This window comes from Danio aesculapii, chromosome 16 (assembly GCF_903798145.1).
Source record: "Danio aesculapii chromosome 16, fDanAes4.1, whole genome shotgun sequence".
In the NCBI taxonomy this organism is placed as follows: Eukaryota; Metazoa; Chordata; class Actinopteri; order Cypriniformes; family Danionidae; genus Danio; species Danio aesculapii.
The window spans coordinates 48,550,969-48,570,264 of NC_079450.1; the positions used below are offsets into that span (position 1 = coordinate 48,550,969).

Here is a 19,296-nt window from a genome sequence, read left to right on the forward strand (position 1 = left end):
TTTATTGCCCTTTATTAGCATGAAAAAAACTGCTGTTGTTGAGCTGATAGGGCAGCTGCTTATTGTTTTACTTTATGATCTCGTTCGGCACCAGTGTAAGAGCTGAAGGCCTGATGTTTTGTTTCATAATGTCTTTTAATATTATATTCCTTCATTACTGCAACTGATTCTTGGCAAATTAAACAGACACTTATTCCGCTGACATCTGTGAAGAAATATTCTTTGCCCCAACGTGACTGAAATTTCCTGCACTCACTTTTGATTTTCCTTTTTCTTGGTTGTGCCATGGCTCACCAAAACGTGATTATCAATTATGTTTCCTTCCGTTTGTTCGGTTCGTTTTACTTCATAACAGGAACTGCTGCCTAATTGAAGACACGTGATAGCGACACCCGGTGGTTATTTATTGAATTACGTTCATTTTTGTATAGCGGCCCAGATTCTATTAATATTTATAAAAAGCCACATGGGCCGCCACAAAACTGATTATGGGCCGCAGATGGCCCGCAGGCCCTAGTTTGGACACCCCTGGTCTAGTCTATTTAAGATCACATCAGTTGTGTTTCTAGACACAGTTGCTTCACGAAAGGAAACGGGAGCACGCACGTGTTATAAACAGCTGTTTGCTCGCACGAAGTTGCGAACTCAATTATGTTTGTCAGTTGTGTTGCTTCTCAATTCTAAGATCGCCTTTGCATGCATATTGGACCATCCTTATTGTCGAACCTTGCCCTTAAGAATTATTATCTGGGAAAATTATTTTCAACCAGCCAAAGTGGCTAGCGGGAGTGTCTGTCTTACTTGCATTTGTCGGGTTGGCGGGTGTTAATGTAAAGCCCTGGATAGAGACAAGATGAATTAAATAACACGTTTAACATCTAAAGTGAGACGCGATCCAGCGGTACATCCTTGATAAACTGTCTGACTTGCACTGCTCTTTGGAGCTCAGACGAGTGCATGACAGTGTGTGTGGTCACGTGGTGTGCGTTTTCAGTAAATGGAGGGCTGTTCAGAAATGCCAGGTAAAACAGTGTGTATGTGGATCATTTTCGTTCTAAATTGCCATTTATAAAACTAAGACGTATCAGTGTAAACGGGGCCTGAGTGTGCGGGCCTGAGTTGTGACAGGGGCGGGGCGGAAAATCGACGATGCCGGCTCAGCATCATGTTGTCTATCGACCATCGGCGATGGATGATGGCATCGTCTATCGGCCCAACCCTAGTGAGTACCCTTCTAATATTTTAAAATAAAGTGCAATCAAGCAGCTTAAGAAATGGCACAGATAAGAAGAGATGATATTGGTCAAAAAGATTTTATGAGCCATTCCTACAGAAATTCAAGTTCATTTGTCTTAAATATGTGCCTGCACATGCACACACACAATAAACACACACATAAACGTCATTCACTCACACTGCAGTTGGATCCTCAGCGTTGGTCAGATTCTGCTCTCATCTTATCTGATTGCTTGCCAAATAATGATGGCAAAGATGGTGGCCACTAGCGACAGGACAAGAGCCAGAATGCACATCCTCTTGCGGGATTTTCTCTAAATTGTAAAAAAAATTAAAAAATGTAAAAATCAGCAGTTCAAAACAGTACAGAGAGATTGAATATGTAGCTGTAACATACACCAAAGGTTAAAGGCTTGAAGACTATTTCATGTGTTTAAAATAGTCTCTTAAGGACTGCTCACATTTGTCAGTTGCTTTAGATCATAGGTCTCAAACTCGATATCTGGCCGCAGCTCTGCACAGTTTTGCTCCAACCCTAATCAAACACAGCTGATCCAACTAATCAAGGTGTTCAAGACCACTTTAGGCCCCGCCAACCTGATTTTACCAAGTAGGACATGTTCCCGGATTAACATCTATGTTGTTCCTGGAACAACATTGCAATCAGCCAATCAGAATTAATCTTAAGTTTAGGCTTATGGTTAGGTTTATGCACTTCTACATGATTGTTATGCTACTATTATTCCCCTCTGATTTTGGGAATATTTTACAGTTATGGTTGGGTTTAGGGGTAGGGAATAGGTATCGATTACATTTTCGAACAAAAATGATGTTCCAGGATCAACATAGATGTTAATCCAGGATCGCACCATACTTGACAAAATCATGCAATCCAGGCTCATTCTGAAAACGTAGTCCCGCGGACGTTTCTGGAGACCACGAATTATGTAGCCGGGGGTATGTTTGGCTGCATTTCTTTTTTTAAAACGAATGCTACGGGGTGGAGTGACGCCGTTCCTTTTCGCGCTTACCGGCTGACCGCTTACCCCGTGTGGAGGGCTTTCCACAACATGTTTTTCCAGTTAGCTCGTCGTGTATGTCAGTGGACTTGAGACGCAGAGTGGAGAGGGTCACGACGATGACGATGGGGTTCGAGTCTGGGGAAGAGCGGTTTCAGAAATCAGGTAAGACAAAAACAGAATCGAAAAAATAAAATAACAGGGTGAGAATGCGGTAAAATCCGAAAACGAGGGAACGAAAATCAGATGAGGGCTTTTCTTTTTCTGGACAGCTTTTGTAAATCGTTGGTTGGGTTTATGGAAGTAAGTGGGTGGGCGGGTCAATCGATAAAATTGGTTGGGTTTAGGGAATGAGGAGGGTTAGGCCGGCCAGTCAGTCATCCAGCCATTCAGCCAGACGCTCTGTCGACAGCGGCCTCTAGTGGGTTTACGCGAGAACAGCGCAGGCGCGAACGACACTCATGAGAGAAATTTGAGATACAAAAAAGCGCAAGCAGCGGCCTCCTGAGGATTCGCGAAAACAAAAACTGCAAAAATACGTACCTCCCGGGACGTATTTCGAGGCCTCCAGAAACGTCCACGGGACTACTTTTTCAGAATGAACCTGGATTGCAACCATGACATTCTTTAGACCCTATCCCAATTCTTCCCCTTACCCCTACCCCTCGTTCACATGAAGGGGTAGGGGTGTCCCAATTCTCTTTAGCTTGAAGGCGTATGCCTAAGGGGAAGGACTAGACAGCCCTTGAAACAGACATTTTCCAGGACCACACTAGAAACCAAGGGGTACAAAAATTTCCCAGAATACACCATCTACAAAGGCAACATGGCTGCATACGCGAGTCAGGAGATGCTCAAATTTGTATTTTTTGGCATTATTAAGAATTTTCACAACAAACAAGCACATGTTTAATACATCCATAACAGCGCTTGTGTTTTATGGTCATGCTTTAAAAAAAAAACGATAAAAGAACCATACATTTCGCTATCTATAATCCATAAAAATAACTCCTATATATTAGTCCCACAACATACTTTCACATTCTGTCTCTCGATGACACACGAATACCCTGTCAGAAAAGTCTAGCGGCTGGGAATGACCTTTTTACAGTGTCTGCTATAATGTTAATGTTTTTTTCTTTACAAAAAAAAGTAATAAGTGTTTACATAAATGGCCCGATGTAAATACACAGTACAGTTACGATCTTATTGCCACATTAAATCGTTATGATACCATGATATCATTGCCATCTGTGATTTCCTGAAGATCCATACCAAAAAAAAAGCACCTGGAATAACTAGTTGCCGTCGTCCAACTCATATGAAGCAAGAGCTCGCAAGAACATGTGATGACGGGTGCGGGTGTTTCAAGGGCCAAGAGGAAGGGGTAAAAAAACAATTGGGATTGGGCCTTGATCACGTCTGATACAACACATCTGGTTTATGACATAAACAACTGTAAACTGTAAATAACACGTAAAAGCAACTTTATTAGCCCACTGTTCGCCTGGAAGAAGACAAAGTCATTTGTACAGTTTTTTTGGTGCAAAACGTTGACAATTGATGACATTTGATGTCACAACATGTGACCACACTGAAAAAATCTGGTCTACTTCACACTTAGTAAGTTCTGTTGTAACATATACACCAGTTTTTGGTCTCGTTAGATTCTTAATCGTATTTGAGTGTGTGTGTGTGTGTGTGTGTGTGTGCGTGTGTGCGTGTGTGCGTGCGTGCGTGCGTGTGTGTTTGTGTGTGTGTTTGTGTATCAAACAAACCATGAATGCATATAAGTGTGAACACACCCCTAGGCCCAAAGCATATACATTTTTTTGCGTATGTTTGCATACTCAATTAATATCTTATAATACACTTTCAGAGTTTATGTGTTTTATGTTTTGTCTCACTACAAACCATGAAACAACAACCCTGTTCAGTGTCGACACCTTGTGGACAAACCAAGTAGTGCAAAAACAATTCAAAGTATGTGCATGTACATGTACATTACTGGTCAAATTCACTGTAAACAATTTAAAAACATGTAGTATTTCACAGTATTACTGTTTTTGTATTTTCATTATATTTTCATTATGTTGGGGACATTTTCATCAACTCTGGGGTGATTTTGAGTCTTAATTTGGTCACAACTTTCTGTGTTTCAGCACATAGAATAATTTTTGGTGACAAATCTGACACATATTTTGGGAAAATGCTTTAAATTAAAAACAAATCAACAATACACTCTTGCCAAATGTACTACCCTTTCGCTATGTTTGTGGCTGTTTTTGACCCATTGACTTCCATTATAATTACATTACATTACATTTTGTGATTGCAAAGCCATGACATATAATCCATATAATCATGCATTCTTGATTGTTGCTGGTTTTCCCTGTTGGGAAAAGGTAAAATGTTAAATTATTTTACTGTTGATGGCATCATGCCATTCTCTAGGCCCAATAATTATGCTAGATAAGCGAATCTCTGCCAAGGACCAACCATTCAGGAGGACCATGTGCACCCAATGGTTCAAACATTGTATCCTGAAGGCGATGCCGTGTGTCAAGATGATAATGCACCAATACACACAGCAAGACTGGTGACAGAGTGGTTTGATGAACATAAATGTGAAGATGAACATCTTTCATGGCCTGCACAGTCACCAGACCTAAATATTATTGAGCCACTTTGGGGTGTTTTGGAGAAGTGAGTCAGAAAACGTGTTCCTCCACAGGTCAAGTAGTGACCTGGCTACTATTCTGCAAGAAAAATGGCTCAACATCCCTCTAGCCACTTTGCAGGACTTGTAGCTGTCATTGCCCAAACAAATTGATGTTGTATTGGCCGCAAAAGGAGGCCCTACACCAATGGTCTCAAACTCAATTCCTGGAGGGCCACAGTTTAAATTCCTGGAGGCCCACAGCTTAATATTGCTTAAATATAATGCTATAAGTATTTGATTTCATTATTAAATATGTCATTAAAATGATTGAAGTAATGGCATTTTCCATTTGGTTTATTACTTCAGGCTCGGTGCAAAAACAGCCTCATTGTTAAATACAGACATAATTGTGGCTTAAACTTCCAACTGCTGCACGTCAACTAAGACTACAGTCTCAGTTAATAAATAAATAAGTATAAAACAAAACGTCATGCAAATCTAAAGGTAACAATGATAAGAGTTATAATAACCAGCTCGTGCGTGCCTCACGTCTGTGACTCGTACTGTATCAGAGTCACACAAGTCTGTTCACTTACAAAAACTATGCATGGTCTCTTTGTGTGAACACTTTCAAATGTTCGCATAGTTGTCCAAATTAATGTCCTGCGAGTGTTTTATAACGGACGTGCGCCCATACAGTAGGATCTAGCGAGACTCGTGGTGTTTCAGTAGTGAACAGCTGTTCCCTGTTCCTATAATAATATTGTCCAGATGCAAACCCAACCGCCTTCAGATCGGTGTTTTTCAACAGATTTAGAGTGTTGTTACTGTATTTTACATTTTTTGTTTATTTTGAATGGATATGAATAGTAGATCAATATATGAAAAGTACTCAGGCCAATTCAAAGCAGCAGCAGTTTTTTTGCCATGCTTTCGAATTCTGTCGAAAAATAAGAGAATAATAGTAGAAGGCAAAATGTTTTCCTAATAAATAAAGATTTAAAATAAGCACTTTCTCTAGACAATCAGCTTAAGAGAAAATCTCAGACAGGTGGGTCTTCAAAATATTTTTGCAGAAGGAGGAGAGCCTTGAAGTGAAAAAGGTTGAGAGCCCCTGCCCTACACCATATTAATAAATTATTGTGGTCTAAAACCAGGCGTTTCAGTTTCATTGTCCAACCTCTGTATATATAAAGAAATGAATGTCATATAACTCAGGTATGGTTATCATACCTGATAATATGCTGCATGCTGGAGCTGTTCGGCCCCTCGTTCCACATGCACCTCTGCACTCTCCACATTGGCTTCAATGCTATCTGTGTATGATGACATGACAAAACCAGGGTTTAGACAAAAAGACAATAACTGTGAAAAAATGTTGAAATGTTTTTTTTTTTAAATCAGTTTAGAAATAAGTAGACCAACCTACCTATCATGTCACCCTGGTCATGGATCATTACAGCAAGGTCCTTGAAGATTTGATTCACATCCATAATGTCTGACTGAACCAAGACAAGAAAGCAGTTGGGACATAATACTTTAATAAAAAAAAAAATTTAAAACTACCATAGACACAATGGACTTAATAATAATGTTAGAAATTAGCAAGCCAAAAAAAAGTATTTGAATGCATATGAATCTTTAGGACATTATTTTTTCTTATTGTTGTTTGCTGATGTTGGGTTTTGTATGCAAGGTGTGCTCACCTCCAGCTGACGGATATTGGTCTCTCTTTCTTTAATAAGCTCAAGGTCCTCTTCTGTGACAGGCTCCTCTTCTGTCTGCATTCTCCAGCCTTCATTCCTTTTCAAATAAAAGAAAACAAGGAATATTTCAGCTTTCAGATCTCTTACTATTGTATTGTATTACTAAAAAAAGATACACATTAAAGACCCCATGAAGTGCTTTGAAATGTGCATTTTTTAAATTGATGTTAGACATAATCTCAACTGAAAAATGAAGATAGGGCGGGACATATAGTAGCTCCTCCTTTAAAAAAAAACAGCCAATAGCGTTTAGTTTAATCACAGTTCTGTCAGTGAGAGTGACTGAGATCAAATGCATCAAATGAAAAGCATCTTAATGGGGGTGGGGCATGTAGAGAGCATTTGATTGGTCAGTAGATTTGATGAGAGACTGAAGTATGAGGTGAGGTCAAAGAAAATCATTGATTCATTTAGGCGGAAGCGACAAACTGCAGGCTTTAGATGTTTGTATCTAGTAAATGTGATTTGTGCCACTGTTTTTTGGAGCCCACTAGCTTATAGATATCCTAAAGACTAACATACTGATATTAATGTATTTTAAACTTTATTTTACATTAAAGCAACCTATTATGCATATTGTTTGTGAAGCTCATGAGGGGATTCAGTTTAGGGTCAAATGATGTATGAAGGCAGATTAGAGTTAACATTAAAGCATTAGTTCACTTTCAGTTCAGTTATTTACATTTCCTGATACAGTAACTTTCCTCCCCCCATGTCATTTGGGATGGTTCTTTCTTTCTTCATGCTATTTTTTTTTACTATTAATATATATATATATATATATATATATATATATATATATATATATATATATATATATATATATATATATATATATATATATATATATATATATATACAAACAACAGTTCTGTCTGGTGATAGCCATGTGATATTATTAAAGCAATATCAGCACTGGTACAGCCTCTTCACTCTTGTGTATTACTCCGCCCACACTAGAACAAAAGAGGGACTTAACAACTCACTACAGTTTGACCAATATTGCAGCTGTTAGACAACATAATATACTTTTGATGCTTTTTTAGGTGAGAATGTATTTGTTTAGATTGCAACAATGCAAATTTATAAGAATAATAGTTAAGTAGTTGAAAAGTAGTTCCTCATACAAGAAGGGTTATTGAGACTCTGTGTTGGATTTTCTTTTTTATACACATGATTATGCCGTCGAACTGTTGTATAAATGCAATTTTACACTTGTAGCAGTGTGATATGGCTGTATACTTATTGGGCCTAAATTCTGTACACAGCAGATCTCACAACTCGACCTACAATTAGAGGGATACAAAGTTAGCGTTAGCTCTACTATAAAAGATCTGGGTGTCATATTAGAGAGCAATTAAACTTTTGAACATCATATATCCCATGTCACCAAAACTGCCTTCTTTCACCTGAGAACTATCGCTAAGTTACGAAGTATGCTATGCATCTCAGATGCAGAAAAGCTAGTTCATGCTTTTATGACTTCTAGGCTGGATTACTGTAATGCTCTGTTTGCTGGCTGCCCAGCATCCTCTATTAACTTCAGCTAGTACAAAATGTAGCTGCCAGGTCTTACCAGGTCTAGAAAATAGGATCACATCACCCCAAATTTATCCTCCTTACACTGGCTGCCTGTTTTGTATTGATTTTAAAATATTGCTTCTTACATATAAAGCTGTAAATAATCTAGCTCCTGTTTATCTAACCAACCTTCTGTCTCGCTACAATCCAACTCACTCTTTAAGATCTCAAAACTCAGGACTTCTGGTAGTACCTAGAATAGCAAAGTCGAGTAAAGGAGGTCGAGCCTTCTCATTCATGGCTCCTAAACTCTGGAATAGCCTTCCTGATAATGTCTGAGTCGCCACTGGCCTGCATGGTTCGGGATCAGTAGAGCTGCGCATCGATGGATTTGCTCTTCAGTGTTTGGACTCTCAGTAGTGATTATTAAAGCACACTGAACTGAGCTAACCTGAACTGAACTTATACACTAAAAACTGAACTACAATGTTTCAATTTACTATAATGTTCTATGTGAAGCTGCTTTGACACAATCTACATTGTTAAAGCACTATACAAATAAAGGTGAACTGAATTTAATATATCGTCACTGGTGGGGGGCAAATTACACACACATATATACATATATATATAGTAAGATTCATGGGTTGGGAACGGCTTCTGAGTCAACAATTATGACAAAAGTATGTCACAAACAACAAATAAGCTGAACCTACTTTTCAAATGTCACAAGCTGTTCATCTTGATTGAGCTCATCCACCTGCAAAATAAAAGGCTTTTTTTAATGAATGAAAACTACTTTAAATGCATTCTAAATCACATACTTCATGAGTAGGTAGCATACTGTATTTGTATTTAAATGTACTTCCTGAATTGTCCATTCTATATAGTATGAATGTGGTTATAATGATTGAAATCCGGACATACTTCATCTGCCATTTTGTCATTGTCACATGACCTTCACTCTCATTCATAAATTCTACCACGTGGCCTCACAGGATATTTAAGTGTCCATTGGAAGCACACTTCAAAGTCTTTCCAGAAGTAGTAGGTCAGCTGAGTACTCACTTACTGTTTTTCTAATATTATAAATTTGAAACATTCAAATTATTTATCTATAATGATGCCATTTTTTCTGGTATCGTGTCACACATACACTTGAAAAGGTTTCTGAACTGAGAAAAAATTTAGGGTGGTGCACAGGGGCGTCGCTAAACCTAATTTACTGGGGCACGTGCCCCAGTAAATATTGCCAGTGCCCCAGTAAATGCTTTGAGATATGATTTACTTCATATGCAAATGTATTAAGACTGGTAATTCCAAAATTAAGACGTTATTTTCTCTGTGCAACCGAACCAACACTGGTAAAAGCAATGTAATTTAATCAAAAAACAAGCTGACATCTCCCCGTGTGCACAGAAAACCATACCCACGCGCCTCACACAACGCTCCTGCTGGACCTTGCTCCTATCTCAGTGCGAGTCCCGGCTGCATGCCGAAAAAGTAGGCTACTTGCTGCTCACGCGTTGTGAAACCGTCGTAACAGACTTCTATGCAGAGGTGTCAGCACACAGTGAGTTTTGCAAGTCGACAAAACTAAAGTTTAAACAATATGACGGTGATCTTACTTAGCATGCCTACTACTGATATTTATATTTTTTATGAAGCAAAAAGGGGGGATGACTAGTCAGAAAGGTAAAACTTAATAAACCTAATTCTCTGCCATGTATCAAGTCTAAGACAACAGATTATTCTATAGTATTGTCTATAGAGTTTCATTCAAATGAAAATAATATTCATGCAAAAGATTTAGTAAATGATCTTAGATTATCACTTCAGTTGTGTCTTAACATTGTTTTCTAGTTACATTTAGGATTTACTTCTGTTATTTAAAAAAATGATTGTATAATAACAATAATACTTTTATTTATTTATAATAAATATTTTTGTGTATACAGTACATACATATATATATATATATATATATATATATATATATATATATATATATATATATATATATATATATATATATATATATATATATATATATATATATATATATATATATATATATATATATATATATGTGTGTGTATGTATGTATATATGTATAATTTTTTTGAGGGGGGGGGTGCCCAATTGTAGATCTTTATGTCTAGCAACGCCGCTGGTGGTGCATGATTTCGTCCTTTGGGAATTTTAGGGGTTTCATTACCATGACATAAAATGGGCATAAAGAGTGTTGGAGTTGGGACTACACCCCCTAAAAAAAACAACATTAAGAGATCACCAATCATGTGCAGAATAGTTTCAAGAGTTCCCACTTAGATATGCTTGGTGTATAAAGCAGGTTTGGCATGCTGTCCCGGGAGAGAACCCTGAGCTCTGAGATATTTGAGCCCAGGGCTCCCGCCCGGTCGATAAGCATATCAGGAGATCCGAGATCAGGTATGTCTCGAGAGCTCCCCCTTTAGAAAAGGGAGGAAAAGGAGTAGATGGGGTGGAAGGGGGATTCTTCCAAACGAAGATAGAGCAGTAGGGAGAAAATGATCCATTTATAGTAAACTAGGATCACTCTGATCGGATTATTACTGATTACAGATGAGTGGCCAGACGTGCTCAATCATATCACGTGCTCCTCTCGAAATTAGTTTATGAAACTTCACCTAAAATACGAAGAAATGACAAAAATTCTTTTCGAGGGGGAGGGAATGTTATAGTTGATTAAAGATTATGAAGGCAAATAAATTTTTACAAAATCATAAAGTGCACACATACATTGTTTATAACAAGCATTATTATATACATACTAGAGGTGGGTGATATGACCTAAAATTAATATCACGGTATTTTTCATCTTTTGAACGGTGACGGTATAATATCATGGTATTACTTTAAATAGCAAAATAATATACATCTCAAGGAAGAACAGACAAAAGAAAGTCTCACTTCTATCACTCAAAAGTTTCGGTTTGGGTCATTTTAAATGCTCAGTCTCGTTATGAGCTGATCTTCATTTCTCTGTGTTTCTGGAATAAAGCAGGCAAGTCAGCCGCACCAATTTATAAGCAGACAGAGCAGGATTCTCATGATGACCACCGGCGCAATACCGCTCTTTGTTATGAGCTGTAGTTTCAGTGTAAACTTAGTAAAGGCGAGTTTCTTTGGCGATGATGTGTACAGTATTAGACTTTATATTTAGCGGACATTTGCGCTGAACACGCGGTGAATGCAACGCATCAAGATTCGGGCACCTTCTCCGAAAACACTCGATTGATCTCAGCTGGTGGATCAACATTTACCTCATGTCATGATCGCTGTCATCTGCGCCATTATTATTATAACTTTAGGTGAGGTTTGCAAACCTGTGCACTTTTCACTCTTCAGCCGTTTGCATTTCCTGCAGTAACAAAAGCTCCCTGTTATCTGACAGCGGGAAGCGTTGAGTGATTGACAGCTAATACGAACCAATACTGCGGCAGGGTAGAGCGATTCAGCAAGTTTTTAGAGAAAATCAAATCAGATTGCACTACAACCATTATATTCAGTCGCACAAATGCTCCCAAATATATTATGAGGGCGCATAGATTACATTTCGGGCGCTCATGCGACCAAAATGGTTGCAATTTCGAGCCCTGTAGTATAAGGACATGTATTCAGACCACAACTGAACGTTTGAAGAAAATGTAATGCCTTATTATTTAGAATTAGCTATTATTGATGTAAATGCAGCCGTTTAAGGTGCATAATTGATTTATTACGGTATTGACGGTATTAGAAAATCCATGTCGTGGCGCAATGTCACACCGGTGATGACTATGACACCGGTGTACCGCCCACCCCTAATACATACATAAAAATAAGAAGAGTAAATTTTGATTTCATGCTGACTTTAATATCGTTATCACAATAAATACCAGAAAATATTGTGATAATTATAGTCTGAGCGACACGGTGGCTCATTTAAATATATATATTTATAAATATACGAACCTTGCATGCAACAGCGCACACACTCCAATAGGTCCAAGTCTATTTTTCATTTCATTTTGGAGAACGTCACTCTGTGTACATTACTTAATGTATGTGAATGCCGTAAAGATGTCAGAAAGTTTAACCTGGTGCCAAAAAATCTATATGCTGCATCTGATGCTATTGCTGTGTCGTATCGGAATACTTGTGTAGCTTCCGATCCTTTGATTTGCTTTAGTCACGTGACCTAGGTGTTTCGAAACATTTTAGAGCAGTGTTTTGAAACATCTGTGATTCGGGATCTCAACACCATTTCAAAATGTCAGTTTCGTGTCAGCCATCCCTACAAAGAATTCTACAAAAAAATTCTCATCTACAAAGAATTAGTCCAGATCTAAAGGCAAAACAGGGTCCTACCCAATTCAAGCATATAGTACGATATAAAATAGCGTGGCTGTTGAGTTTATTTTTCAGTTGTTACCTGGAATCTGGATCCAGCTCGTGCCCTCGCAACTGATTCCCGCTCCCTCTCCGCAGCTCGCCGTTGGACCACTTGGAAGTTGTTGAGAGCAGCTGAGAAGTCATTCATCAGCCGGTCTTTCTGAATCCGCTGCTGACGCTATGTAAAGAGCATTAGCTTTAACACATCTGGTCAATATGGGGGAGAGCTGCAGGTTGATAATGGGGGGGGGAGGGGGGTACTGTATACTCACTTGTTCTGAAGGGGATTGTGGCTGTGGTAAAGTGCCCAGGTCTTTCAGATGCCTATTGGTCTCTTTTGCTAACTGGTTTGTGTAGTGCTGCACTTGCTGGCTGTTTACAACACAAAGAGATTTATGCCATCAGTAGGGTCAGACGGAATCTGTGGACGTTTTTTGCAATTTCTGCGCAGAATTTTGGTAGAAATCTGCGGATTTCTGGAGAATGATTTTGGGAGTATCATAACTAAAACCTTAATATGTGAAACAAAAAATAATATCTTTTTAACTTGTATTTAAGTTTTAAAACGCAAATCCAATTAGATCCACTTTATTTGGTAAACAAAGCAAGTTTCTCATATAATATCTCTACTAAAAGACAAAAAATATTACTATACAAACTGCATTGTACATAAATCAGATCAACATTTTCATATTAGTCAATAATATTACTGTAATTTATTTAAAAACTTAATAAATTTAGATTTACACACATTTACTCAAGTAAATAAACAGAATTAATGATTTAGAATTAATGATGAGTGTTTTATGCAGCGGATACCCAACTCTGGGAAACACCCATACACTCTTGCATTCACACTCATACACTACAGACAATATAGCCAACACAATTCACCTATAGCGCATGTCTTTGGACTTGTAGAGGAAACCCACGCCAACACGGGGAGAACTCCACATCCACAACTCCGCCTAGTCCTTTTATTCATCAGGGAGCGAATGAATAGTGGAATAAACCGCCAACTTATCCAGCATATGTTTTACATAGTTGATGCCCTTCCGACTGCAACCCAGTACTGGGAAACATCCATACACACTCATTCACACTCATACACCACGGCAAATTTAGTTTATCCAATTCACCTATAGTGCATTTCTTTGGACTTTGTGGGGGAAACTGGAGCACTCGGAGAAAACTCACGTGAACACGGGAAAAACATGCAAACTCCACACAGAAATGCCAAGTGGCCCAGCTGGAACTCGAACCAGCGACCTTCTTGCTGTGAGGTGACAGTGCTAATCATTGAGCCACTGTGTCGCCCACAAACATTTGCATATTATTTGATAATTCATTAATTTTCTTTTCGGCTTAGTCCCTTTATTAATCAGGGGTCGGCACAGCAGATTGAACCATCAACTTATCAAGCATATGTTTTCCGCAGGGATTACCCAACACTGGGAAACACCCATACACTCTTGCATTCACCTATACAGTGCACTTCAGCCTTTCCACAACTTTTTCTGTTACAGCCTTAATCCAAAATAGATTCAATTTATTTATTTCCTCATAATTCTACACACAATACCCCATAATGACAATGTGAAAAAGGTTTTTTGAAATTGTTGCAACTTTATTAAAAATAAAAAAACTGAAAAATCACATGTACATAAGTATTCACAGCCTTTGCTGTGAAGCTCTAAATTGAGCTTAGGTACATTCTGTTTCCACTGATCATTCTTGAGATGTTTCAGCAGCTTAATTGGAGTTCACCTGTGGAAAATTCAGTGTATTGGACATGATTTGAAAGGCATACACCTGTCTATATGAGGTCCCAGGGTTGACAGTGCATGTCAAAGCAAAACCAAGCATGAAGACAAAGGAATTGTCAGTAGACAGGGTTGTCTCGAGGCACAAAGCTGGGGAAGGTTACAGAAACATTTCTGCTGCTCTCCAAAAATTCACCAGGACTCTTCCTAGAGCTGGCCTTAGTCAGGGTGATCAAAAACCCGATAGTCATTCTGTCTGAGCTCCAGTGTTCTTCTGTGGAGAGAGGAGAACCTCACAGAAGGACAACCATCTGTGCAGCAATCCACCAATCAGGCCTGTATGGTAGAGTGGTAGAATCTAAAATTGAACACTTTGGAGTAAACGCAAGGCGTTACGTTTGGAAAAAACCAGGCACCGCTCATCACCAGGCTAATACCATCCCTACAGTGAAGCGTAGTGGCAGCATCATGCTGTGGGGATGTTTTTCAGCAGCAGGAACTGGAAGACTAGTCAGGATAGAGGGAAAGATAAAATGCAGCAATGTACAGAGACATCCTGAACCTGCTTCAGAGTGCTCTTGACCTCAGACTGGTGCGACAGCTCATCTTCCAGCAGGACAATGACCCAAAGCACACCGCCAATATATCAATAGAGTGGCTTCACAACAACTCGTTGAATGTCCTTGAGTGGCCAAGCCAGAGCCCAGATCTAAATCCTATTGAACATCTCTGGAGAGATCTGAAAATGGCTGTACACATCTAAACCTATCCAATCTGATAGAGCTTGAGAGGTACTGCAAAGAGGAATGAGCAAAAATTCCCAAAGACAGGTGTACCAAGATTGTGGCATCATATTTTAAAAGACTTGAGACTGTAATTGCTGCCCTATCTGATTTTTCAGGTTTTTAATTTTTAATTAATTGGCAACAATGAACATTTTTTTCACATTGTCATTATGGGATATTGTGTGTAGAATTTTGAGAAAATAAATTAATTTATTCCATTTTTAAAAAAATGTGGAAAAAGTGAAGCGCTTTGAATACTTTCCAGATGCACTGTACCTGTATTTGTGCTGTAACCACTGTTCTTTCATCTTACACTCAGAAAGTCACATGGTGTCTCCAATGAATATGCACCCCCCCACACCACACACACACAGACATACATGTATACATTGTATACAATGGGCATAATGTAAATTTTACTGTAAAAAAACAACATTATATGGCCCTACCCCTAAACCCAACCCTCAAAGGAACCCCATGGCAAATTTTGAATGTCAAATAAAACACCTTAATAGAGTACAACTAAGGGCCACGACACACCAAGCCGACAGTCGGCCGTTGGGCTTCGTTGGTTTGGTGTGTTCCACACATTGCCTCCTGTCAGGTTAACATTGGAGCTCATTGGCCCAATTCAGCATGTCAAATCAGTGTCATCCATCTGCTAAAGAGAGCACTCTGACTGGTTATTTAGCAACGAATCAGAGCACGAGTGTGATGTACTGAAATGACAAAGCAAGTAAACAATACTAGTCAAGAAAAAACTAAGAGTGAGTGACAATTAATGTGATACTGAGCTTTGTATGTCTTTTGGCCCATTTCCACTGAGTGGTACGGTACAGTAAGGTTTGGCTTGGTACGCTTTTATGGCCGTTACCACTGTCAAAAGGCGTACCGAACCGAACCATACCGTACCACTTTTTTGGCACCCTTTTCGAAAAGGTACCAAAAGGTGGAGCCACACGCACAGCTGATCGCTATTGGTTTACAGAGATACATCATTCGCTTATGCAACAAGCCAGAATGAAAACAAAAAACCCGCCATGTTTGAAATACACAGCCGACGAGCCGAGACATTACAGCGGAATTATATATACATATAATAACGAGCCATGGTTGAGCGGTTTCGCTTTCTTGCTTGTGCTCGCGCACGTATAACATTATATCTGAAATCACAAACTTCTTGAGCTGATGATATTAACCTGCGCTTGATTATTGACGTGTTTTTGAAACCCGATCCTGTCAGACACTGACAAACGCGAGAGTGAAGCACGAAAAAGCAAAGGAGAGGCCGGAAAAAAGGAGCACATTATTTTTCAGCAAACATGAACAAAATGCCATGTATAACTTATTATCTTCACGTTTTGGACTAATATGAACTGGGAATGATGGAATTACTGTCTAACTGAGGCTACATGTGCTGCTGAAAATTACAGACACAGATGAGAGGTTTTCACTGACTGTAGGCTATATTTTGTGTTGTTTTTGAACCTAAATATGGACAAAATGTCTGCTGTGTGTAGTTCTTCTGTAGTTGGTAACATATCGGAGACTGTAAGGGGCTGTATGTGTTTATATATGTTCATTTATTTATTTAATATAATTACAGACGCTACAGTAGGCTGTTTCGCACTGTCATTGATCTGCAGTTATAATCAACCCATGTTCATAGAAAAGTTAGCAATAAACATTTCTACACAAGTATTTGTGTGTGTAAAGCATCTGTTTTGTGAGAAGAGCTTCTCATATGATATGTGAGCGACCCATACAGCTTTTTTGTAGACATTTCCTCGAGCGAGAATAACGTCACCCGAAACTTTCTGTCATAAACGCAAGCCTGATAAAGGTGACCCATACCGACCCGAACCGTACTCTACCGTACCATACCAGTCAGTGGAAACGAGCCATTTGTTGTAAGTTCAGGTTGCCCATTGTGAATGGGAAAACACATAGCTCTCTGTTAGTGTGGACATGTCGTCACACAGGTGCAGAATGAGCAGCTTTTTGGTCCAGACCGAATCAGACAGCGAGGCAACAACTCAGTTACGTTTTGCCGGCTCTAGTCATTGGGTGTCAACTTGATGTGTACTGGCCTTTAGTCATTAAACAACTTAGTGTCGCTATCAACCACATAAACCTGTACACCCCCCCCCCCCCCCCCCACACACACACACAGTTGTGGCTCTGATGTGATGAAAATAACGGCACTCACAGTCTGTCCTGAAGTTCAGGTGTGTCTGGTCTCGTACCAAGTTGGAACAGCATGCTCTTGATTTGGCCAGCTATGCACAGAAAACGTGAGACATTATAAATGGTAAATTATATACTCACAGGCACACATAAATGCATTTATACTTATTCAAACTAAATAATGAAAGATATAATAGAGAATGCAATCTTCTCTTAAGGAACTGTTCATCCCAAAGTAAAAAAATAACTCATAATTTACTCACCCTGAAGCCATTCTAGATATACAACATGCCTTTCTTTTTCAGACAAACACAGTTATTTTAAAAATGATCCTGTCTCTTCCCATATTTTAATAGCCTTTGATGCTGCCCCAGTTTAAGAAGCTTAAAAAAGTGCATCCATCCATAAAAATAATCCATATCGCTTACCACTCCAGTGTGTTATTCAATGCTCTCTAAAGGGAAAAAAATTGTATTGACATACAGTAAGAGCCAAGTTATCGCATATGAAGTAGGACATAAACGTGCATAATTTTAAAATGAATAATAATAATACAAATGTACAGTATATCCAAAACTATCAAAATTCTAACTTAAGATTTCCACTATGCTCCTGTGGTTAGTCTTGTGAATTTATAAAGTAACACTGGGTTTCCAATTAACCAATCAGATTTAAGGAATACGTTTACAGTTATGTTAAGTTTAGGCTTACATTTAGGGTTATGTACATCTACATCATTATATTAATCCCCTCTGATTTTGGGAATAATTTACAGTAAGGGTTAGGTTTATAATACATAATTCCCTTGAGAATGTACAAACCGAAGAAGCATTAAATGTGGATATTTTTCCTGTCAAAACTCATTCCTTCACTACATAAACCATCTTTACCGATTGGAGTCGTCATGTGGATTACTTTTTTTGTAATTGATGTGTATGTATGCTTTGTGGAGAAAAAATGAGCCAGAAAATAACTTTTTTTATTATTTTTGCGCTTGTCTGAAAGAAGAAAGGTATCTTCAGGGTTAGTAAACTATGAAACTACATTCATTTCATTTGTACGTTCACTTTAAGTGTGTCTGTAATATATCTACTTACTGTTTTGAGTGATTTTCTGGATGTTTGAGCTGCATGTCTGCGTGAGGTTGTTGAAATCTCTCGGCTGTGACTGCGAGTGACTGCTGTCCATCATTCCGTAAGACATGATGACTGAAAAACAACACAGCTGCATGATCACATGCCATAAATCACATTCACTTTGGGTTAACTGTGTTCGCAAATTAAATATATGATGTAAGACCTAATGTATAAACTATATGTTATATATACAGGTTACATATTTCTGAAAATAGCAATAGATAAAACACGTAAATGATTAAACCCGAAAGAAATGGAAAATGTAGGCTACTGCGTACGCAACGCAACACATTTCAGGTCGGTAATGGCTCAGCAGGCCTGTCGCTGTAATAAAATATGGACTAATTATGTACATCTGAAATTATGCAAATATACTTGCACGAATGTAAACAAAGCGAACGTTTTCAAAACGTGTGAGAATGAATCGCATACCTTGACTGTGATGCTCAGATGCGGCGGCGATGCGCTGCTCCTCTCACAGAAATTGAATAAATGAATAGAAAGGAAACAAACTATCATAGCCAGACACTGGTAGGCGGGGCTTAGATTTCTGTTTCGACGGGTCTAATTTAATGTATTTCTTTTATTTGCTTTGTTAATGTCGCTTAATGTTAATGTTATTATAATTTCTATAATGTGTAATTATTGACTAGAACCACGCTGGACCATAACCAATGTCATGTGATTCTTGCCTACTTTTTTAGCGCTAAGGTCCGCCATGTGAAAATGTCTAGCCTACTACTGTATATTCAAGTGTATCATACATATTATAGTAGGTTATTTATAACTGTTTGTTAATGAATGC

The 19,296-nt window shown here is 38.5% G+C and overlaps 1 protein-coding gene across 1 annotated transcript; it reads right to left on the minus strand.

Moving 5' to 3' along the window:
- Positions 1-608: 608 nt before the first annotated feature.
- On the minus strand, positions 609-18,962 carry stx12l (syntaxin 12, like). Its single transcript, XM_056475560.1, has 10 exons — positions 18,924-18,962; positions 18,453-18,563; positions 17,378-17,447; positions 12,893-12,992; positions 12,661-12,798; positions 8,921-8,964; positions 6,624-6,720; positions 6,347-6,419; positions 6,151-6,233; positions 609-1,550 (listed from the first exon to the last, which is right to left on the minus strand). The coding sequence occupies exons 2-10, from the start codon at positions 18,556-18,558 to the stop codon at positions 1,458-1,460; spliced, it is 804 nt and encodes a 267-aa protein (XP_056331535.1). The 5' UTR covers positions 18,559-18,563; positions 18,924-18,962; the 3' UTR covers positions 609-1,457.
- Positions 18,963-19,296: the final 334 nt, after the last annotated feature.